Below are 24,924 nucleotides of genomic sequence, written 5' to 3'. Positions count from 1 at the left end.
CATACTACATATTTCTATTGGGTTGGAACCAATAACCATATTTTATATAATTATAATTTCAAATAGTGTCCTGAGTACTTTAAGGGATTTGTTATTTGCACTAATCAGGACCTGGCTGTAATCAAACTGTCATTGAAGAAATAAATTCCAGTAGAGCAATGACGTTTCCAAGAGGGCTGGCTATCATCAAGAATCTGAAGCCATTAGAAATATCTGTGATTTCTTTTTTCCATTCACCAAACTGACACTTAAGTGGCCATAAGGTGTAACAATACAATGCAATAGAAAATGAGGAAGTAAAATGAAACATGACAGTGTATAGCTCTCAGAAAAAGTAGGGGAAAAGACAAATATCCACACAGGTCTAAGCTACAGTGTGCTAAGTTCATTGGAGAGATACAACCTGGATCATAGGAGAGATGCAAGATGGGAATCTTCACTTACAGCTGGGGAGATCAGGGAAGCCTTCCTGAAGGAGGTGATACCTAAGCTGTACCATGAATAAAAGGAAGCTTGAGACTTACGGATTTGGGAGAACTATTCCAGGCACTGTGGGTAGGTTATACAATGGCATGGAGTTATAAAAATGGCAAGACAAAATTGGGGGATGGAGAGTAGTTCATTTTGACTGGGATGGAACATATATGAGAGCTGAGCTAAAATCCTACCTTTAACACTTACTAGCTGTGTGACATTGGACAAGATTACTTAACCTCTCTGCTTCAGGCCACTCCCTAGAACTTATCCACTGAGTGATGGATGAATTGTCATCTGCACTGATTTCCCATTGAGGAAATTTTATGTGATAAAGTTTAAAAGGTAATTTAGAGCAAGATTAGGGAAGGCTTTGGATATCATGCTAAAATATTTGCATTTTATGCTAGCAAATATACAAACATAGTGTAGGTCCTGGAAATATTTCCCTAGCTCCCCACATTAGCTTAAACTGAGATGCTCCGTTTCCTGTTGAAACTGATGCTGTCTCTTGCACTGAGAGATTTGTTTATTCCTGAATGAAAATTTCTTTATAAAAACTATCTAATATTTATTTTGTGTATATTTATATGGGTACACATGGTCTTCCTAAATAGATTTTAATCACCTTGAGGCAAGGACAACTTGTGTTTAGCTTTTGTCTTCATGTCCACAGTGTGAATCACAGTGCTAGGCACTTAATAGACTAGATGCTTGATTGATTCAATAAGCAGTCTTGTACAATTTTATTTTAAGTCCAACATATGACTGTAAGTAGCATGATTAATTTCTTTAAAAACAGCAGATATTGCCCATCAAATAGCAAACCTCCTTCAGCATCTCCTTTTAGGAGCAGAACTAGGAGTGATGATGTTATACAGTGAAAAGGAGGATAATTTTGGAGTAGAATCCTGGGTTCAAATCTCTGCTCTTTCGCTTTCCTACCCTTATGATTTTAGTAAATCTCAAATCTATTTGGGTCTCAATTTCCTCATCTTTAAAATAAGGAATTGGATTCCCTTACAGATCTAAATCTCTGCCCCTCAGATCCTACAAAATTGTCTGTTTGGCATTCCAACCTCTTTATAACCTTTATATCCTCACCTGCCTTTCCAGTTTTCTTATACCTTATTCCTTGACACATATGCTTCATTCTAGGGACACTGGCCTTCTGGGTATTCTAGGAGAGAGCATGACACTCTATCTCTCTGTTTCTGAGCATCCTCCATGCTTGGACTCTGATTTCTTACCTCCTTGGCTCCCACCTAAAATCCCACCTTTTACTGGAAGCTTTCCTCAACCCCTGTGACTTCTAGTGCCTTCCTCTGTTAATTATTTCTCATTTATCCTGTTTATAGTTCGACTTGCATGTAATTGTCTGCATATTGTCTCCCCTATTAGTGCATGAGCTCCTTGAGAAAGGGATTGTCTTTTGACTCTTTTTGTATCCCCAGCATTTAGCCCAGTGCCTGGCACATAGTAGGTGCTTCATAAATGTTTATTGATTTATTGATCCTAAATTCTAAAAATTTTGGCTTCATTCAAGGAAAAGCTTCTTAACAATTAGAACTGTCCTAAAGTGAAATGATCCTGGGTAGGTAATGAATGGCAAAGGCTGATTGTCTACTTGCCAGGTACATTGTAGAAAAGATTCTTGGTCACATTCTGTTTAGACTAAATGACCTTTGAGGTCCCTTTCAACTCTGAGAGTCACATTTCTAAGATATCTTTCAGCTTTAATATTGTACTCTTGAACCGTGTGCCTTTACCATATGGTTAGCCTCTCACAAAACAGGAATGGGTGGGGAGAATTACAGAGAACAGCTACAAAGTGCCACTCGCTCTGGGGTTAACAGTAGTCTGCTAAAAATAAGCTAGAACTATGTATCTCTCAGAACCCTCTGATGGATTCCTTATAATTCTGCCTCTGAAATATAAATTTGAATTCTTTTTTCTCTTTGAATCTGCTGAAGCTACTGAACAAGATTATTTTGCATTTAGAGTACCAATAATCAAATTAAAATTTATAGATGTGATTCTTAACATCCAGCTCTTGGGGCAGACGCCTGTTTCAAGCTTACGGGAGGACATTGATTAGAGAATCTCAGGATGGACAGGCATGGATGGGTTGGGGAGAACATTTAAATGGGTGGGATCACAGATACATCTGAGTATTTGAGACTGTGAAAAGACATTTCAGTTTAGGCTTCCCATCCCCACTGCATTTGGAGAATACTTCTGCAGATAAACAGAAGGTTGGAAGCTATGGTGTTTCAAATGTTGAAGGCAGGACCTAGACCCTACAGTTTGCCAATAGAATTTCGCTTTCTATTTCCTCTCTCTTTATGAACTTTTTCTTTTGCTTTCTCTACCTCATTACCCAGATCTATCAAAGCTGACTGTTAGATTTCAGGTGAAGAAGCATGGAATAAACCCCCTTACCACAGAAAGGTTGGGCACTGAAGACAAAAGGGCAAAACTAGGCTTTACTGAGCTTTTTCACCCTGTGCTAAATTCCAGATATTGCCTGAAATTATCTCCTCGTTCTCCAAATATATGTTTGCAAAAGAAAGTTAAGATTTCTAAAGCACAGTCAAAGTCTCACCAATTTGGTTTTGGTTTTTGGTCAAGGGTGGGGGAGTGGGATTGGTCAGAACTGGCATAGTTATAATTTCTCTAGTGTTTAATAAAAAGGAACAAAATGATATAATAAACGAAAGTCAATGGGTCATAAAAAATTTGGATTACTATGTAAAGGACTTAATCTACTTTGTATTGCCTGAGGGAAGCTCTCCTGTCCATCCCTGACCCAGTGTGGAATGTATTAGTAGAGTTTCTGAATGAGAATGAACAAAATAAAACCACCAATTACATGGAACATTGGGCTAGAACTGTTTCTGAGCCAATTTCTCATTTTGGAGAAGTGTGTTTGGTCCCTTCTATTTATTTTCCTCCTTAGTTAAAGGTTGGAGTGCTATGTTCCCTCCTTTCCTCCATTAATACAGAGTGTGCTGTCTTTGTTAACTATCAAACAACCTTACAAGAAGAGGATTATTGATTACTTCTCCAGGTCTGCTGTTTCCTACTCAAGTTGAATTTAGGTTCACAGGTTCATAGATTTAGAGCTAAACAGGAATTGAAAGGGCAGCTAGATGATGCAGAGGATAGGGCACCAGACCTGGAGTCAGAAAGATTCAAATCTGACCTCAGAGACTTACTAGCTATGTAATCCTGGTTAAGGCACTTAACACTATCTGACTCAGTTTCCTCATCTGTAAAATAAGCTAGTGAAGGAAATGGAAAAACACTCCAGTATCTTTGCCAAGAAAACTCTAAATGGCATCATGAAGTGTTGGACATGACTGAAAAAAAATTACTGAACGTGATCTTAACATCCAGTTCTTTGGGCAGACTCTTGTTTCAAGCTTACATTGTACGCTGATTAGAGAATCTCAGGATGGACAGGCATGGATGGGTTGGGGAGAACATTTAATTATTAATAATTTCAATCATTTTAAAGATGAGGAAACTGAACTCCAGAGAGGTTAAATGATTCACCCCAAAACATACAAATAATTAATCTCCAAAGCAGAATGTGAACCCACATTTGGAACAAGTTGGATTTGAGGAAATCCTAACCCTGATTGATAATCCAGATGATAAATGGGGGAAAATCACTGCAGATCACAAATCTGAGTTTTGAGAAGACCTTTATGTAGACACATCGACACTAATTCTCTTCCAATAAGAGGATAGTGAGCCCTCCATTTTCCCGTTCAGTAATTCCAACTAAAGGGTGTAGCCCATTGTAATTAAAATTCCTAATTGAAATACAAGTGTTTACTAAGAGCCTGCTCTGAGGAAAGCACCATGGTAGGTGACATAAGGACATGAAGATGAGTCAGCCATGGTCCTGTCCACAAGGAGCTTGCCTTATAATGCATTGTGGGAGTGGTATAAAATATGGACACAAATGAACTAGCGGTTAAAGTACATGAGACACTAAAAGGCTGTGGAAGTTCAAAGGGAAGAGGAATCACTTTTGACTGGGGAAGGGGGAAAAGGATAGAATTTTTAAATACAATGAAATGTCATTAGGTTAATACAGCAAATATAGTTAACTAAACACATCTAGTCCAATACAGGACTTGGACTAGATGACCTTCCCGCTCTAAATCAACAGATTCATAAATTAATGTCAAGTTAATAATACAGAAGTAGCTATGTGGCATAAGGGATAGAGTTCTGGACTTGGCATAAGGAAGACCTGAGTTCAAATTCTAACTTTAATACTTCCTAGCTATTGGTGTGACCCTATGCAGTCACTTCATCTCTTTCAGCTTCAGTTTCCTCAACTGCACAATGGGAATAATGAGATCATCTACCTCACAAAGAAGCTGTGAGGATCAAATGAGAAAACAATGTAGAGTGTTTTATAAACTTTAAAGCCTATATAAATGCTAGCTCTTATTCTTGTTATAATAAAGTTGCCAAGTGCTACTTCTAGATGTTTTAAAGACTAGATGAAACTCGTTCTTTTATGTACTTCTTGTCCACCTCTATGGAATATAATCTCTTTGAGGTTAAGCATGGTTTCATTTATCTTTGTATCCTCAGAACCTAGAACATAGTCCTATTGACTTGTTTCAAGCTTCTGCAATTGATTAGGTTGATACATTGATATAATTGATACATTGATACAATTGATTAGATTGATACATTGATAGAATGATGCATTGATTAGAGTATCACAAGATAGAGAGTCATGGATGGGTTGGAGAGAGCCTTCACATGGATGGGATCACAGTTACATCTGAGAGTTTGAGACTGTGAGAAGACATCTCAATTTAGACTCCCCACCTCCACCCCATGTATAAGAATATTTCTGCAAATAAGAAATAAGAAAAAATAAGAAAATTGGAAGCTACAGTGTTTCAAATGTTGAAGGCTGATGAATAGTCAACAGGAACTAGTCTTGCAGTTTACCAATAGAATTTCTCTTTCTCTTTCTTCTACTTCCATTAATATGTGATCATCAATTGATGAGCAAAGAGCAGCATTCTTTTCCTATAAAATATATTCTAAACCAATTTTCTCCAACTTTTCTGATTACACACATCTCTATCAGAAAAAAGAATGTGGGACCAAGTATGCATATTTAAATGTGTATTTATTTATAAATTATATATGCCTAGAATATAGTCAGTATTTAATAAATGCATGTTGAATGAGTTTGGCCTCTCAAATTGATTACACATGCCCTGGAAATCCTGTTAAAATTTTCATTTGCTTCACAAACTCATTTCTTGGTTTGGACAAAGGTAAGCTTCAGTCCAATTCAGTATAATACATAGGAATCAAATTCTGAACCAGTAGAGACTGAGTTACTAAGGTTTCATTTCCTCTGTGAAGTAATAATACTTTTTAATTAGGAAGAATAATTCACCAAGGCCATGGGGCATTCAGTTTTCATTAAAATAAGCCAAAACCGGCACCTTCACAACTTCCATTCATTGTTCTACTTTCTTTGGAGTCAAGCAGAAGTATAACCCCTTTCCCAACTGACATACTTTTAAATATTTGAAGACAGCTATCATGTGCTCAATCTCCTCTTCTCTAGATGGAGCAACACTAATTTATTCAGTCTTTTATTTGTATATCATGGTTTACAGTCCTTTATCTGGCCAGTCTCTTTTGGAAATCACTTTGCTGTGTCAATTTGTGTGTGTTATGTGTGTGTGTATGGGTGCGAGCATGTGCGTTAGATGAGTGAATGTGCTCAGAAATGGTGGAGGGGTCTGAGACTGGGCATGTGATATAATTGGAGGGGAACTCCGAATGTGTAAGTTCCCTCCACTAATATAGATCAACAAATCATCTGAAATTTAATCTTAGAAAATTATTTTAATATATTATTCAGAGAACTGTCAGTAATAGCTTTTGCAAAATATGTGGCACAGAACTGAACTCAGTGTGTTGTTGGTGTTCATTTGTTTGAGTCATGTTCGACTCTCTGTGACCCCATTTTGGGGTTTTCTTGGTAAAGATACTGGAGTAGTTTTCCAGTCCTTCTCCAACTCATTTTTAAAGATGAGGAACTGAGGCAAACAGGGTCAAATGACTTTTCCAGGGTCACATGTGTGTTCATCCTTCATTGCTGAAGAAGACCATGCCATCAGAGAAATAATGACATGACTTGCACTTGACTTTGTTTTGAGTGAGGGAGGGCTGTGCAGGTCACCAGCCTCACTTCTCCTCCAGAGCCATATGAATCCAGTGACCAGATATTCAGCAGGATGACTGGAGATGACCCAGAATGAGGCAATTGGGTCTAAGTGACTTGCTCAAGGTCACATAGCTAGTGAGTATGAAGTGTCTGAGGTGAGATATGAACTCAGGTCATCCTGACTTCTGCACTGGTGCTCTATCCATTGCACCACCTAGCAGCTCCTCACCCCCAAGGTCACATAGCTAGCAAGTGTCTGAGGTCAGATTTGAACTCAGATGAATCTTCCTGATTCTAAGCCTAGTGCTCTATCTGTTGTACAGCCTAGCTATCCCATGCCAGTTGTACTCTTCCTTAAATTACATTGGAATGATTAGCCCTCTCGTTCCAGACACTATGCCTCTGTTAATGCTCAAGAGTATGTTTGTTTGGCTTCTGTGTCTTGCTGTTGATGCATAGTGAGCTTAGAATCCACTAAAATCTCCAGATCCTTTTTTTTTTTTTTTTTAAAAAGGCCTGTTGCCTGGTGCTGCCTCCCCCTCTTCTATTTTTTACAGCTGTATTTTTGAACTTAAGGATAGGACTTTGCATTTATTCCTATTCGATCCTGTCCTCTTAGATTCAGCTTTACTGTTCTAACTTATCAAGATTTTTTGGGATCGTGACTCATCCATCATATTAACTATTCCTTTCAGCTTCGTGGTATTTGTAGATTTGATAAGTATGACATCTATCTCATCCTCCAAATCATGGTTTCAAAAAAAATCACCAGCACAGAGCCAAGGACAGGTCCCTAAGGGGTACTTCACTGTAGATGCTGTGAGCAATTATCCTTTGAATTCTTTCTCTCAAGGTTGATATCAATCCCATTAACCATTTCTCTTTGGGTACGATCATTCAACCACTTTCAGATCCACCCAACTATAGCATTGTGTGGTCCAAATTTCTCCATTTTGTCCATAAAGTTGTCATGAGAAATCTTGTCAAATGCCTTGTGAAATCAAGCTGTATTGTGTCCATGACAGTTACCTAATCACTGAGTCCAGTAACCTTGTGTCAGAAAAAGAAAAGGAAATTTGTCTGATATGAAATCCTCTTGATCAGCCCATGCCGAACTTGATGATGAGCACTTCTTTTTCTAAATACTTGCAGAACATCCCACTAATAACAATATTTTACCAGAAATTAAAATTGTTTGCTAGTCTGTTTTTATAGACTCTCCTTCTCCCCTTCCACCCTCCATTAAAAAAAATAGAACATCTGCCCCTCTCTAGTTATGTGATCATAGTATATTTTCAGAGCTAGAAATTTGATCTTATAAATAACCAGAGTCCCAGAAAGGCTGATGTGAGTCTCCTAGGTGTGAGAGGGCATGTCTAACATTCACCTAAGCTCTTATGTCCTGGGATATGTGCTCCATTTTTTGTGTTTCTCCTGAGAGTATGGAGAGTGGCCAGCAGTCACGTCCACTAGATCTTTCTGTATCTCAGGATGTACAATTGGAGGGCTGAACTAACTAGTTTTTAATCTCCCTTCCTGCTCCAGAAATCTATAACCCTAATTCCCAGAGCATTGAGCCATCTATTAGTGTGGAGCTACACAGTTCTACTTCCTTTTCTTCTGTCATATTTTTAAAAAATGTGTTTGGAATGGAATTGTAGCTCCCACTTCTGTTTTATCTGTGACCACTAAAATGTGAGTCAGGACCCAACCCAAGGTGGGAAAGAAGGGACAGGTGTTTGGGTCTGCATAGCATAGAGCTGAGGACTGAGCTTGCCATGGGTTGGGACATGGCATAAATTGAAGTTTCTTGGACAGAGGAGTAAGGAAAGGCCACAGCTGGAAGATCCCCACAAAAGGAGTGAGTAGAAGTTTGTGGCTTGATCATAAGTAGATTGACTTGGTTGCTGGGAATTCAGGATACTGAGTAGAAGGTGCTAGAGGTAGACACTGGTGCCTGTATTATAAATGGGTTGACAACATATTCCAGCAATCTGGGGATAGGTTTAAAGTCTCCTTACTAAACTAACAGAGAGGGCCTGCTTTGTGCCTAATTTACAACATTCAGTTCCTTTGAAGTCCTGTGTGAGGTTGGCCCCGCCTTCAACCAAATTAGCTATTGCTGTCAGAGAATTATTAGATCATAGATCTAAAGTTTCAAGGGATCTCAAAGGCCATCTAGTTCAACTCCTTCATTCAAGCTCAGAAAAGTTGTGACTTTCCCAATGTCACCCAGGTGCTCCAAAGCCCCACTGGCTTCCTATTGCCTATGAAGCAATAACCAAACTCATTTATCCTCACCTTCTGTGCCTTCCCAAATCTCTCTATTCAACTATACTCTCCAGCAAAAATCTTCTATTTCAGCCAAGTCCTTCTCCTTACTATTTCCAAAACACACCATTTAATGATCATTTATTCAGTTCCTACTATGTGTAACGCATTAATCATTCTGAGTGATCTGAAAGAACAACGTTGCTTTTTGAAAGATACGGGGAAAATTGGAGTTGAAACGTGTTGATGTTGATGAAGGAGGCAGGGTGGGAGGTAAACTGTGAGTTTGAAATGAGTTTTCAACTTACGTGGAAATATCCAGCAGGTAGTTAGAGATGTTGTATAGAACTGAAAACAAAACTTAATTAGAGTGTCATCTGAGATTCCTAATAGAGCTCTAAAACTTGTTTACCGTCCAATTCCAGCTCTCTATGAGTTACCCTGAAAGAAATTTCATTTTTGTTGGTAGCTTTGATAAAAGAGGTCAGTTCTCAAGAAGTCTCCCTTTCTCTTACAGGCAACAGTAACAGATGTACAATTTGGCCCCATGAGATTCCATCAGGATCAGCTTCAGGTAATAGTATCTGAACATGGGTAATCATTCCTTGTCATGTTTCACTTTCCAGCTCATTTGGTGAACTTCACTTTGCACAGTCAGTGTGGTACTGAAAAGATTTGTGTAAATCGATTACAACATTTTTTTAAAGAAATTTCATACTTGAAACATATGAGATTGCTAATTATAAAAACTTATTTAGGGTAGTTCTTTTATATGGTCAATAATCCTATACTGATTTGTTAGCTTTGGAAATCCAAATTTTCACATAAGCTCCAAGTGGGACCCATCTGTGCCCTCCTTCTTTATCAGACCAAGAGTCAAACCTGGCTTCCAAATGCTGTTCACACTCAACATGATCTTCCCCATTTTTGGTCCTCCTAGTCTTAGAACAGGTAATGGATTTTGGATTCTACTTAATAGAGCAGGAAGAATGTAGTGATGGGAATTATTTGATGCTGCCTGCGCTGAAAAGCATTAAAAAAAGAGAAAAGCAAGTGAAAATGTATGGGTTGTTCGCCCTTTTTTGAAAAATATTCAACAAATTTCATCTATTTCAACAAATACATAAAATATACCTACTATATGCAAAATATGCACATGGTACACAAATGCTGTGGGCTAAAATGACAGAGATAACCATATGATATTCTTTGTCCTGAAGGAGCTTGCGATCATGTGGAGGAGATAAGATTCCTTGTCAGCATAAGGGGAACTCCCTTCATTACTACCTGAAAAGCAGAGAATCTGAGCAGTTCTTGATCGGAGAACATTATCCTGTTGTTTTCATATTCATCCTTAACAAAATTAATCCCATACCTCTTGGTTTTTCCAAGGTTATTGAACCTCACTTGGCTAAGTTTTTGATGCGCCTTGGCCCTTTGCATCCACATTCTCTTGTGTTCTCACATGGCATGGCCATTCCTGCCTGGCCAGTCAGTTTCTGTGTACTCCAGCCTGCACTGGGCAATACCAGTAAGAGGCAATGTATTTCTCCTCTTTCTCCAAGAGTATCTCCCTACCTCTCCAGAAAGGAAATCCATAGTTGATTTTCCATACTGTGTTCATTCCTTCATGGCCATGTACTTGGAGTAAGTCTAGACAGAAATTCCATGGTCTTGCCCTGGATCCCTGGGAAATATAGAATCCCCTCCATCTCAGACTTTGGGTGGCCTAAGATTCAACATGATATTATGGATATGATATATCCATCAAAGCTGCCATGTGTGAATCTGCAAAGTCTGTGCCCAGATGAAGGACTCTGTCAGAAAACCCCTAGTTCTCCCAAAGCAGCTCGTTATATCCTTGGGTATTATAGCCCCTCATGCATTCTGTAATCTAACCATCCTCACCTATCTGTTCTCACACAAAACACTCCATTTCCTATCTCCATGTAGTTGCATAGACTCTTCCCCATACCTGGAGTGCTCTCCCTCCTCATCTCTGCCTCTCAGAATTCTTGGCTTCCTTCAAGATTCAGCTTAAATGCCACCTTCTACAGGCAGCCTTTCCTGGTCCCATCAGCTACTAGTGCCTTCCCTTCTCAGATTACCTTTGATCTTGGGTGGACCTATTTATTTACATGTTATCTCTTGCCCTAGAATGGGAGCTCTTTGAAGGAAGGGACTGCTTTTTCTATTTTTTCATTTGTTTATTTAATTTTTTATTTCCCCAGAGCTTACCACAATACCTAGCATATGGTAAGCAGTTGATAAATGCTTGTTAAATAATTGGACAGCAGTTTCCTAGATTTGAATTCTTTTTTGATAGTATTTTTCCAATTACATGTAAAGACAATTTTTAACATACTTTATTTTTAAGTAAAATTTCAAGTTCCAGTTTTTGTCCCTCCCTCCTTCTTTTTCTCTTCCTTAATGTGATAAGAAATTTGATACAGGTTATATATGTGCAATCATGTAAAACATTTCCATGTTAGTCATGTTGTGAAAGAAGAAACAGAACAAAAGGAAAGAAAAACTACCAAAAAATAGTGAAAATTATATGCTTCGATCTACATTCAGACTTCATCAGTTCTTTCTCTGGATGTGAGTAGCATCTTGTATCATGAGTCTTTTGGAAATGTCTTGGATCATTGTAGTGCTGAGAAGAGCTAAGTCAGTCATGGTTGATCATCTCACAATGCTGATGTTACTGTGTACAATGTTCTCCTGGTTCTGCTCACTTTACTTTGCATCAGTTCATGTAAGTCTTTGCAGGTTTTTCTGAAATCCACCTGTTCGTCATTTCTTATAGCACAATTGTATTCCATTATGTTCATATACCACAACTTGTTCAGTCATTCCTCAATTAATGGGCATCCATTTTCCAATTCTTTGCCACCACAAAAAGAGCTGCTATGAATATTTTTGTGCCTGTGGGTCCTTTTCCCTTTTTTTCTTGACATTTCTGCACCTGTTTCTCTCCAATCTCCAGTAAAGACTTATTTCTGCACTTTCTAATGAATCTGCCCTAATTCAGAAAGGGTTCCTTTAGGTGATTAGGTGATAGTTGAAGCCCATTTCTAAATCTCCTACTTCCTTCTCTAGACCAGCTTACCCATAGTCACTAAGACCACTCTTCTCTTTATCTGAGTCTCATTAGGAGATCTTCTATATCCACAGGTTTCCCAAGTACATTAACTCAGCCTGCCCATCACAATTTATTTCTGGATTTTGGTCAGTGCTTTTCCCTAGCTTTCAAGTGGACATATGCCTCTTTATTATAGCTAGCCTAATGATCTGAATGATTTTTTTTTTAAATCAGACCCCTTAACAGTATCCCTGATGTTATATTTCATACCATCAAGGCAACTAGATTCCCTTTTTCCTTGCAGTAGAATTTTGTTTCAAACATTTTGTGTATATACCTCTACACTGAACACACACTTCTTCACCAGCTGTGGGTTCCAACCTCAGTTTTCCCCTAACATCGCACTTCATAGTCATTTTCATTGAAAACTATGATCTTATGGAGCTAGAATCCACTCAGACTTGCTCGTTAACCATAATAAACCTGGTCCAGGTCTCCTACAAGCAAATGGAGCCCTACCACCAGTTGTCCAGCAACTTTTAAGGTAGAGACTGACCACAACCATCCATATACAATTGCTAATCCAACTATTCATTTTAGAAATCAGAAGATAGAACTTCATGATTTTCTCTGATTGTTCAGAATCATAACTTGCATACTCTTGTCCCTTTCCTTTTTTTGTGTGCCCAGGGTTCCGGGAGTCATTGCTCTAGAAGGGTCATGAGAACCTTGAGCTTCAATAAATTGTTCTGCAACCAGCCCCAGTGCTCATAAATGACAACGGAGAATTCATGGTTCTGAAAGTTCAAAACTTCTGACAGTGGCATGACTAAACTCCCTAGTGAAAGGCCATATATCGTCTAACCAAGTATATCTGGAATGTCCATACTCCTGAGCTAGTCCACCAACAGTACTTTAAGGCCAGGAAGTCACTCTAGGTGGAAGAACGGAATCAAAATTTCAACATTACATGAGCAAAGTAGACTAGAAAAGCAGACAGTGCCTACCAGTCCTTGGACACTTACTGCTTGCCTGCTTTAAGGAATCAGTGTTGACACCATGATTTCCAAGACCCTAAATAGCTAATTAGTTGATGTTCCTGATCTGTACCTTTCTTGGTACTCTGTATCTATTTTCTTCTCCCTTTATTATCCAAACTTGCTCTCAGTAAAATACCATGGGTTGGACTTCCATAAACACCCTAGCTTTATTCATAAGATCGTAGTTCTAGAGCTGGAAGGTTCTTGGGGGCCATTAGTCCTACCCCTTCATTTTACCAATTAAGAAGCTAAGATTCAGGGAGACTAAATAATTTCTCTGGTCATACAGGTGGTAAGTGTCAGAGGCAAGATCTGAAACCAGGCCCTCCTGACTCCAAAGCCAATGTCATTTTCCACTCCCATACTGTTTAAGATTTCTCATGAATATTTCCTTTGCCACTATTTGAGAATATGCTGCCTGGCCAGACTCTGATTTGGCCTCATAAAGTGTAGGCCCTGTCAGCCTTCATCTCCTACTCAGCAGCAACAGTCCGGGCAAATCTGGGCCTGGTAAAAAAAAAAAGTGATTATGATACATAATAATGTAAGATGAATGTGCCAGAGAAATATGAACCAGAGCTAACTAAACACTTCCAGTTGACTTTCTTTGCAGTATTTGCACAAATTTTGGGTTAGTAATGCTGAATGATTCAGTAAAATTCTTTAAATTTTAAAGTATTAATTGTTCCAATGGAATTATTTAAATTTTTTGAAATCTTAACTATGTTTTATATTCTGGATAATCATATTTGCTCCATAGTGAACATGATTATTTGAATAATAAAATGTTTGAGTGTTAAAGCTGATTGTAGTAATAGCAAGACATAAGACCCAAGTAAAACACTTAACAAGTAGTTGTTGTATATCAATTAAGCATGCATTTCCTGAATACCTATGGTGTACTTAACAAATGAAACAGACACAATTTGTAAACTCAATTTGTATATTAGGTAAATTGAGAAGGGAAGGCATGTATAAAAGCATTATTTCCTGGCAGCTATAATATGCCCCCCCCAAAAAAAGTTTTATAGATTATATCAATGAATTTGATTTTTAGAAGAAAATTATATGTGTGCTACACATTTAGGGTTATATATCTCTATAGATATATCTAGATATAGATATGAATCTATAGATAGATATGAGTATATATGTATATATGTTTATATATTCATCCTTTTTTTAAAAAACAACTTGTTGTCATTGGACCAGTACGGGGAGAAGGATGCTGAGGTCACAATCTGTGGTTGGTTTAAAAATGTTTGTGTTCCTATGAATTAGGTACTTTTAGTGTTTACCAAAGAAGACAGCCAGAGTAATGGATTCTGCTGGGCATGTGAGAAGGCAGGGTTTAAGTGCTCACTTGCGAAGAATCCTCAGTCTGCGCTTGAAAGCTTTCTGGAAAAGCATCACGACATCATTATCATTGATCACAGACATTCTCGGCAGCTGGATGCAGTAGCACTGTGCAGGTAAGAATGGACCTCAGCTCACTGATAGAGCCTTGGAATCACATGCTGACCTGTATCAACTCTGGGAGTACGGTCCCATCTCTTGACTTCTCAGTATCCCAGGTCACTTCACAAGTCACTGAGCAAGTCACTTAACCCTGTTTGCCTCAGTTTCCTCATATGTAAAATGAGCTGGTGAAGGAAACGGCAAACTCCTCCAGTATCTCTTCCAAGAAAACCCTAAAGTGGGGTCACAAGAGTCGGACATGGCTAAAAACAACTGAATAAGAAAATAGTGTTCTTGAGTTCTGCATCCCTGCGGAGTCTGACTACGTAGTAAGTGTAGTACTATGAGCAGACTAGCAGGCACAGATCAGAGGAGAATCTTAAAGGAAAATCTTTAGCTTGGTGTCTGATGAAAGAAAGGTCCAAGGAAGAGTCAAATACATCATAACCACAACAACTGACTTCCATTGTGCCCTTTAAAGTTGACCTAATGCTTTATTTGAACCCCGAACCTCTGTGACTTATTGTCTCCATTTCGTCAGCGAAGAAACTGAGACCCAGAAAGGTTAATGACTTGCTTGTGGTCACCTTGTTCCTAAGTACTAGAGTTAGGATTCGAACTCAGATTTTCTTGACTCTAACACCTATGCTTTATTCAGAAGTCTATATTGTCTCTCTGTGGATACGTAATTAATTATGAATGCATATCTACTGAAAATTAATAGTCATTTCACATGGCCATTTTAAGAAAGAAAATTGAGATTTTAATAAAATACAGTGCTGTCAAACTTTGATTAACTAGACCCCTCAAATAACAGGATTTGGCAGGGAATGGGGTCTTTAATTTTATAGGGTAATAGATATATTTAAACAGTGTACAGTCAAGTTTCTAAAAGAGATCCAAAAAGCAAAGTATCAAAATGCAGGTGTTTCCTTGTAGAGATAACACACTAAACCACTCTCAATCATGAATAACTTGGCTCAGATTAGTTTATTAAACCTCCTTGCATATTACCCAGCAAGAACCTAAGGAAATGTAACTGTGGCATATTGAAAAGAACATTGGACTGGCTGGTAGGAGACCTGAATTCTTGTCCCAACTCTCTCTTTTCACTAGCTATGTGACCTTGGGCAAGTGACTTTATTTTTCTGGGCTTCAGTTTCCTCATGAAGGGATTGTTTCAAAGAATCTCTAAAGTCTCTTTCAGTGGTAACATACTATGGATGTGATTCAGGATTACTTAGTTTTAATGCTAGAGGGGACTGACTTCCAAATGCTGTTCTCACTAAACTTAAATAGTTTAAAGTGTCAAGAGCACCTTCAAGGGGGTCAAACTCAAGTAGAGAGGGATCCCTGCAGGCTACATATTGACTTAGAAAACCACAAATTAACATTATCTCTGTTCTGTTTCATGTTTGTTTATCTTATTAAACATTTATTAAGTTTATTAAATAAATTAAATTGTTTATAAAACATTTCCCAGTGACCTTTTAGTCTGATTCAAATCCAAAATTGATACCTCTGACTTAGAACACAAGGCATTCACATATGAAAGGAATGCCTTAGTCAGGGAACTCTGGGTGATCAGAAAACAGATGTTAGGAAGTATAAGGTAGTAAAAGAAGGAGGCCAGATGAGTAGATGCTAAAGATTCACTCTGCCACCTTCAGCAATTTTGTCCATGTCCAAATATCTATCAGTAATATTGCATACTGAAAATTCATCTTCATTTTGATGACCCTGAAGCCTTCTAAAATGGTGAATTATTTTTTTTAATGTCATTCTTATTTTACAGTACTTAACTTCATACAGAAAAGGATAGCATAGTGCTGCATATTGGAAAAGCTTTTAATAACTAGGGTCTATTTATTCAATGCCAAGACATCCATGGAATGGATGAATAAAATGCTTATTGAGCTCTGCTATGTAATGGGTGCTGTAGTGGGTACAAAGATGAGGAAGGCACGAGCTTTGGTCTCATGGATTTTACAGTTTAATAGAAATAGCCCAATTAAGTAAAGGGATGTAGTGCTATACTACTCTTAATTGACCAGAAACTTTAATTAACCAAAATGACAAACTCTCTGAGCATTCTACCTAATCACGATCCAATGGTATTATAAATAATACTTTTTATTGTTTGTGAGTACAGAACGTCCACAGCGTTATTTGATGCCAAGGTTATAGAGTGGGCTGCCCCAGCTGTGATTTGTAATTGTTAATCTACAGCAGGTTGATTAGAAGACACTATCTTTAGGGAGGAGCATTTCGTTAAATGTCACAGTGGTCAAATAATAGAAGTATAGCTACGTAGCTATTTGTTGAGGGGCTTTATAGTTTGGATTTTAAACAAATGTTCGGTGGGCAGGGTTAGAGGGAAGGAAAGATTAATGGAAATGCTTGCTAATTAAAAATGAAAATAAAATTACTGCAAATAATAAGTCATGATATTCATGTAATACTTCGAATTTTGCTAGATATTTTACATACATTATCTTGTTTGAGTCTCACACTAACCCTGTGAGGGGTTAGGTATGGCAGAAATCATTATCTCTATTTTAAAGATGAGGAAATAAGCTCAGAGAAGTTAATTTGCCTGTGGTGATAGCTAGTAACCATCTCTTTGTAACTCCAAATCCAGCACTCCATCAATTATTATTTTATACTTCAGTAAATCCAGAAGGATTTGAAATGAGCCATTAGTACTATCAAGCCACGAATAGCCCATTTCCTTGAACCTCCTTCAAATTCTCTGAACAGAAAGGGATCCTGGCAGAGCTGTGATGCTATGGGGCCAAGTAGCCTGATGCCCTAGGAATTCCTGCTGGTATCCTTTCTACCCCATCCTCCAGTTTAAATCTCTGAGCGACTCCCTATTTTAAAAACTTTGATCTTTCTTCGTTGATAGTGAATACAGTTGGAAAGGCACTCCAGCTACACTTCAGAGCTTGGACCCGTGCTCCTCCAACTGCCCCCCTGGCAACCCTCCTCATTGGTTATGCTACCACTCAGTAGCAATTAAAGACCACAAGCCCCAAACAGCCTTGCAAATATTTTGCAGGGTATTAGCTCCTGCCAGAACTTTCCCTACTAAAGGCCACCCTTCTGTCTCAACAACACTTAGCAGAAAATCATTGCAAAATATTCTGAAAACTTTAGAAAATGTAGAAAGCTGGTTTCTCCCTTCAAGAGGTTCCCCTCCCCCAATGCTTTTGAATTCATTAAGTAAAATTTTTGTAATAATAAAGAAGTAGAGAGACATCATCAGGTAGTAGATAGAGGTTTGTTGGCCTTAGATCCAGGAGACCTGAATTAAGACTTGCCTCTGCTACGTATTGGCTTTGTGACCCTGAGCAAGTGACTCAGCTTCCCAGTACTCTTGGCAGCAAAGACTATTAAGTTATAGATAAGTTACTGATCTGCATTTGTAGAGGGAATTCCTACACTTATTGAATCAGAGGTCTAGGTCAAAAAATAAAAAGTTTATTTTAGAGATTATAAAAATAATTAAGACTTTATTTCACTATTTTATGTCACTTGGCTATTCATTTCCCTATTTTCCCATTTTAAATTTCTGTTCTTTATTTCACTATTTTAAAAAAATTCTATATTTATTTCCCTATTTTATATCTGCTATTCATCTCTCTATTTTATACCATCTGCTATTTAACCAATTATTAACCTAATTACATTGTTTTCTATGTCTCTGCTATTTATTTCACTATTAATTTCCTGTTTTCTATCTCCCTGCTGACACTCATTTAACATCCATCAACGTTATCTGAAGTTCTTTTGCCTTTCCTTCTCCAAAATTGGGCTCTCTTCCTTTATTTTATAATGATAAGTTCAAATGTATTTGTTTATTTTAAAGGTATTTTAGAGTTGGTTTTAAAGTATTTTTGGTTTTTATTTAAGGTCTATCAGAACAACTAAATCCTCAGAAAACACGGTTATTGTTGGTGTAGTACGAAGGTAATTTTTTTTTTTTTTTGGTGTCAAGAATCACATGAAATGTAATGTTTGTTCATATAAGAATGTAAGCACTTTGCACAATTTTAGAATGCTGGGCTGTGTGACAAGCTTTCTCTCTGACGTCGTATTCCTTCCCTGTTTCCTTCTGCTCACTGGAGATTTTAGCAGTATTTTCAGCTCCATTTAACTCTGTGGATTAAACCTCAGATCAATTTCTAGACTCTGAAGATTAAGTCCTAACTGCTTCTCGACTCCAAAATAGGCAAGCCTGGAGAAAATTGGCTCCTTTAAATGACTGTAGTTGTCTGTGAGCGACAGGGGAGGAAGAGGCATGTCTATCACCTTGGGACACTTGCAGGGTTGCCTTGGGGTGGGACCTTGTGTTTATAGCTGTAGTGAAATCCTATCTGTTCTTTAGCTACCAAAGCCAAACTCTTCCTGCTCAGGGGGTAGTACAAACCCGATGTTATTTTTAGGAGTAATTCTTCTCTGGCTCATTGACTGAACCAGTTTCATAGCCACGTTTCAGGATTTTAGGTCTTGTAGAAATGTGGGTCGGATTTTGTTGTTTGTTTCTAAGTGAATTGGAGGTGAATTTCAGAGCAGCATGGCCTTGGGGGGGGGGGGGGAGAGAGAGAGAGAGAGAGAGAGAGAGAGAGAGAGAGAGAGAGAGAGAGAGAGAGAGAGAGAGAGAGAGAGAGAGAGAGAGAGAAGAGAAAGCTCTGATATTATATGTCTGATACTTAAAATGTTTTGGAGGTAAAAAAAATTTTGGAGTTTGGTTGCCAGATCAAAGCCACAATAAAGTCATCATCCAAAAGTGTATTTTTTTTTAACGACTTTAATGTTTCCAAGGAGTACAGAAAAGAAAAAGAAAAGACCTAAATAATGGAATGAACATTTAAAAATTGAGGATGCCTGTTCCTTTCAGACACTCTTACATCTTAAGCTGGGCAATATTTTTGTACTGGACCCCACTGTCTTCTGCACTAGCCAGAAAAATATGCAAGTGAGAGAGATGTTGGGTTTGTAAAGTATTTGTTTAGCCTTGGGTATATCTCTGAAACCCTTCTAGAGGCTCCTACATTCTTCCCCTCATTTGCTAAATTTGGGCTTCCTCCTACTGGAACTCTCATTTTTAAGAGACTCTAAGGCTGTTGTGAAGTTTTTTTTCTCAGAAGGCAAACTGAATCAGCAAAGACTTATTCATCACCTACTACATGTCCAACCAACCCTGCGCTAGGCACTTGGAGTAATGTAAAAGAAATAAAGAACATGGTTCCTGCCTGCCCTTATAGGGGCATTCCAGTCCGATGGGTGACACATAGCTGAGAGTGATTATACTGAGTGACGAGGAGAGGAAGTAATAGGTAGGAAAGAGGAATCATGTCCTTTTATTATAAAAATGTAGGGTTGGATTAAAAAGAAAAAATGTGTGGTGAGGGAATGTTTAAGCAAATATTAAATAACTTCTCTGCTTTTATAAATAGAACTAGACTTCTCATCAATAAAGATGCTCATGATTTTTAGCTAAAGGAATTTTTAAAAAACGTAACTCAATAGAAAAACAAAGGGAGAGAACTCAAGTTAGGATATTTACAGTATGTTTGTAGCAAAACTGACTGGCTAATATAATTTTCACATTTTGAAGCAGCATTGTATTCTGAAAAAAACTGAGAAAATAACCTTTCCAAAAACTTTTTTAGGCTTTAAAATACAAATTGAGAGGCAGGATGGTCTTGTTTAATTTCAATTCCTCTAAAAATCGCTCTGCTTAAGTTTATGAGTAGATATGAAAGGTCACTAATGCTAGTATCTTACCTCTGTCATTTTCTTTTAAAGGGGGGAGCGTGAAGAAGCATCTATCATGCCCCTCATTGCTGCTGGTTTTACAAGGGTACGTAAAGGCATCTTTGTCTCTGAAGTCACAGCGTCATGTGAGGAAATTGCTTTAGGGTATCTTTCACATAAATAATTTTTATTATAAACTCACTAAGTGTCAGCAAATACAAAGAAACGAGTATTTAAAGAATAAAATGTAAATTATATTTTTCTCTAAATTATGTATACAGAGAATAAATAGAATCCTAACTATAAATATGCCTAGAGCAAACAAAATATGTTTGCAGTTTATTTTAAAGAAAAATTATAAACTTTAATAAAATAATGGTGACAGCAACTTATTTGCTCTGGGTCTTTTTGCAATCTGTTTTCCTTTTGTGCACTTACAAAGTTCTGTTGACTGTTTTAAAAATACCTACTACTAGTAGTCAGGTAGTGGCTGTTTTTCTAATTTGGCCTTCTTCATTTTGCATCACCTCATAGAAACATTTCTGTCTGTTCTTCTGATCTGAAGTTTTTCACAGCCCTCTGCAATGCTGTTCTTCCACAATCTCTCCAGAGAGTCCTCCAAATGTTGAACATAGAGGTTGTTTCCTTTTTTTTTTTTTTACCACTTAGAAATAAAGCCACCACAAATATATTGGTACAGATAGGTCTTTAAAAAGAAATCCTTAGGATAGAGTAGTAGTTATGGGATTATTTGGACAAAAAGGTAGGATCCATTTGATGCTACTGACTGCATGTTGCCTCAAAGGTTCCCAAAAATATTAGACCAAATTTAGTGTGTGTAAGGTGGCACCTCAAAGTTTATTTTATTTTCTTGTCTCTGATGATTAGAGTTCGAGTAGTAGGTAGAAAGCTAGAATTGGAGTCAGAGAGGAAGAACTGAGTTCAAATTCTGTCTCAGGCACTTACTTAGCTTTGTGACCCTGGTGAGGGACTTACTACCTTCAGTCTGTTTCACCTATAGAATGAGCTTAATAAGAGCACGTGAATCACTGGGTTATTATGAGACTCAAGTGAAATATCATATGTAAATAAAGTGCTTTGCAAACATTAAAACACAGTAAAAATATTGCTGCTACTACTACTACTACTACTACTACTACTACTACCACCACCACCACCACCACCACCACCACCACTGCTACTACTACTAACTACTACCACCATCACCACTACTACTATCACCATCACCACCACCACCACTGCTACTATATCTCCTTATTTGTGAGAAACTGTTTTAATGGATTAAGTGGACAACAAAGATTTTGAATGGTAATGACCTTACAAAGAATCCTGCTCCTTATCTGCTTAAATTATGCTTTAGCAAATGGTTTGTGTTCCCTTTCTTTAGTCCCTTTAAAGCAATAATTGTAAATATATCTGAATATGATAAAACCCTCTTAAATAGGATACTTTAATTTAAAATTACAGTGTGGAACGCTTTATTGTACTTATTACTTGTCTGAATATAGTACTTCAGACCAATCCAATTTAATAACATAGTAATAGGCAAGGTAACTGACTCTTAACCAGTCTCAAGGATCTGTTACTAAAAATTACAAGCCAGACGTCCCAGTAAGCCTGTGTGCCCCAGAGACCCAAGACCTGAGTTAAAGTCTTCAGATAAAAGAAAAGGGCTTCAGAAGTCATATAATAGGACTTTATGTGTTTTAGTCATGGACCATGAAGTCTGGTGTGCCAGGGTGGGAAACTCCAAACTACAGCTCATCTGGCCCTAGCAAGTATAACAAATCTGCGTAATGAAGTTTTGAGTTGGACTTACTGAAAGATTAATACCTGCTTAACCCAGAAGTTTGCAAACACTGAAGCCTCATTGCTTTTTACCTCTGTAGATTTAATCCTGGCTGGGATTGAAGGTGGGAACTGTGTGGGGAGGGAGTGCAAAGATATTCCACCTAGATGGAGTCTTGGTTTCTTTGCCTCTCTAAGACTTTCCGAGACAATTCGATCTCTACATTTTCATCACTAGTTACTTCAGCTCACGTGTTTTAAAATGGGAATCTGAGAACTTGTTTCTTTAAAAAAAATAGTTTAATATTAATATTTTAAAAATATTTGTATAATGATTTCAACATAATTGGTTTCCATTATAATCCCAGGTATTTTATTTTATGTACTTAAAAATATCATTCTGAAGAGGAGTCCATAGGCTTCAGCAGATCAAAGAGATGTTAGCCAACAGTGGTTAACATTTTTTATAGTGCTTTATTATTTGCAAAGAATGTTACATATATTTTCTCATTGGGTCATGACACTAAAAAGGCTAAGAACCCCAGCTTTGACAAATGCTTCCTGACTGCCCCAGTATTCTTCAAAACAACTGCTTCTGGCTTATATTTCCAAACCAACTTTATTTTGTAAATACCCTTTACTTCTCATGGCCTTTTGAGGTTTCTGCTTTCCACCTATGTGAAGTTCGGGGAAAATATTTTATTTTTCCCTCTAGGCTTATTCTGCTCAGCTAAGGTCATTTGAGTTAATTTTAACTTCATTATCTTTATAAGAACTTTTTCAAAGGCTCTTGACATGCTGGTATGGTCTGGGTTACCTGTGGCTGATAACTGGCTGCATTTCTTAAAGCATATTAACTAAGAGGCCCACCAAAACAATTCTAAATATCTAGAAGAGATCTCCAGAGTGAGCTTCTAGAGCCAGTGCTTGCACGATGTCCTTGCTCTGAACAACTTTAGTTGACCGGTGATCCAAAGCAATCCATTCCCCAGTCATGCAGGCTTACTTATTCTAGGGAGCTTTCTACCAGGGCCTCTTTTCTATGCATGCCTGAGCTAAGGTCTCCCATACAAACAGCACAAGACATTTTTCAAATAGTCACATTATCAGTCTTTACAATGCTTTACATCAACAACGATAACTTTACATCGTGCTGTAAGGCTTGCGAAGTTCTTAACATATATCACTTCCTTTGAGACTTACAGCAGCCCCTGTGGGGAAAGTGCTGCAGGTTCCCATTTTATAGATGAGGACACTGAGACTCAAAGAGGTTAAATACTTGTCCACAGCCACGCAGCTAGTGTATGTATGTGTCACAGGTGGAATTTGAATGGAGGACTTCTCTCCAAACAAACAACCAATCAGTTGACAAGCATTTAATGCCTGTAGTATGTGTCAGGAATTATGCTACATTCTGGGGATACAAAAACAAAAATGGTATAATTCTTGCCCTCAGGGAGTTTATTAGGAGAGACATATACATGTGTAAATGTATACAAAAAATGCAAAATAAATACAAGGTCATTTTTGAAGGGATGGCACCCGTTAGTAGCTAGAGGCAGAGCAAGATTTCCTGGAGGAGGGGGAGCTTGAGCCAGGTTTGAAGGAAGTCAGGCAGGGGTGTGCTGGTCAATGTTTAGCACCCAACTCTGAAAAGCACAGAATACTTATAAGTTTAATTTGCATCATTAACATTTTTCCCCATCATCTTCTCAAGACAACACAATCAACCAAACAATGCATTGTAGTGGTTTGCTGATTTTGAGTTGCAAATGCTAACAGTGAAAATTTAACAGTCGACTCCAGGAGCTGGCTCCAGCGTAGCCCTGAATTGCAGAGGTGAGGAGGGAGTCCCCTCTAGCCACAGGGAACAGTTAATGCAAAGGGCAGCCACCTTGTTGCTATGAGAGAATGTAAGGCAGAAGTAGCTTTACCTAAGAATCAAAACATGGAGAAAAAGAAAACTCAGAAAGGATAAATAAATATACGTCTTCATGACAAAACTGTTTAGAACCATTTCTAACTTGCATGTGTTTGTTCATGTGAGTACATGCATCAGTCTTCATAGCATGACTAGATGAGGAAGCAGATAGTTTGCATGGGTGATCATAAATTTGTTCATGAAAACACATATCTTTTTTCCATCCTTTGTGGAATTCCCTCCCTAAGAGCAAGTCCTGGGCAGATGGCTTTTAGAGCATCCGGAGACAGCCCATTTCAGCAAGGAAGGAGCAAACTATTGCTCTTCTCAGCTGAGCCCCGTTTTGGGGTCAGAACCCTTTTGTCCATCAGCTGACCTCTGCCAGGTCGACATGCACGGCTGCCCTCTTACCTGAAGCACAGAGGTCTCTCCTGCCAATTTATAGCCAGTCAGCTCTGCTTTTGCGTGCAGGTTGGCTGAGTTTTCTGGCTGTTCTCAGACAATGTCTTTGAGCCAAGAAGTGGACAATGAGTCCTTCAACCACGTGAGATGAAGTTGGCCACACAGTCAGCATTGACTATCATGTAAGACAGTGAGCAGGAGTAATCATCTCACTGGCCATCTCTTTTTGGCAACTGATGAATTTTTACTAATCTTGTAATAGCTGCACTTGTCTATATACTTTATAATCAATTAATTAATTAATTAATTCCACTACTGACAGATTTCAAATTGGAATTGTTTAATGGCTTTTGGTGTACGCAGGATAGGCATTTAAATAGGAGCAAATGGGAAGTAGAAGGGAACATGGAATGAGATGGGAAAAATGCTGATGAATGCTGACTTATGAAAAGCAGTGCTAAATGCAGAGGATAAA

At 38.0% G+C, this 24,924-nt stretch overlaps 1 protein-coding gene across 7 annotated transcripts in view; it reads left to right on the top strand.

The window, feature by feature from the left end:
• PDE8A (phosphodiesterase 8A) overlaps nucleotides 1-24,924 on the top strand; it is a 261,481-nt gene that overhangs the window by 153,121 nt on the left and 83,436 nt on the right. For all 7 annotated transcript variants that reach the window (XM_072619742.1, XM_072619751.1, XM_072619755.1 and 4 more), the window contains 4 exons: nucleotides 9,489-9,545; nucleotides 14,378-14,568; nucleotides 18,470-18,526; nucleotides 20,369-20,423. In XM_072619742.1, coding sequence (XP_072475843.1) covers nucleotides 9,489-9,545; nucleotides 14,378-14,568; nucleotides 18,470-18,526; nucleotides 20,369-20,423 — 360 coding nt within the window. The remainder of the gene's footprint in view (nucleotides 1-9,488; nucleotides 9,546-14,377; nucleotides 14,569-18,469; nucleotides 18,527-20,368; nucleotides 20,424-24,924) is intronic.

The sequence above is a fragment of the Notamacropus eugenii genome, chromosome 1 (assembly GCF_028372415.1).
Source record: "Notamacropus eugenii isolate mMacEug1 chromosome 1, mMacEug1.pri_v2, whole genome shotgun sequence".
In the NCBI taxonomy this organism is placed as follows: Eukaryota; Metazoa; Chordata; class Mammalia; order Diprotodontia; family Macropodidae; genus Notamacropus; species Notamacropus eugenii.
The sequence above is the reverse complement of the archived record's forward strand: the minus strand, read 5'-3'. Positions and strand labels throughout refer to the sequence as shown.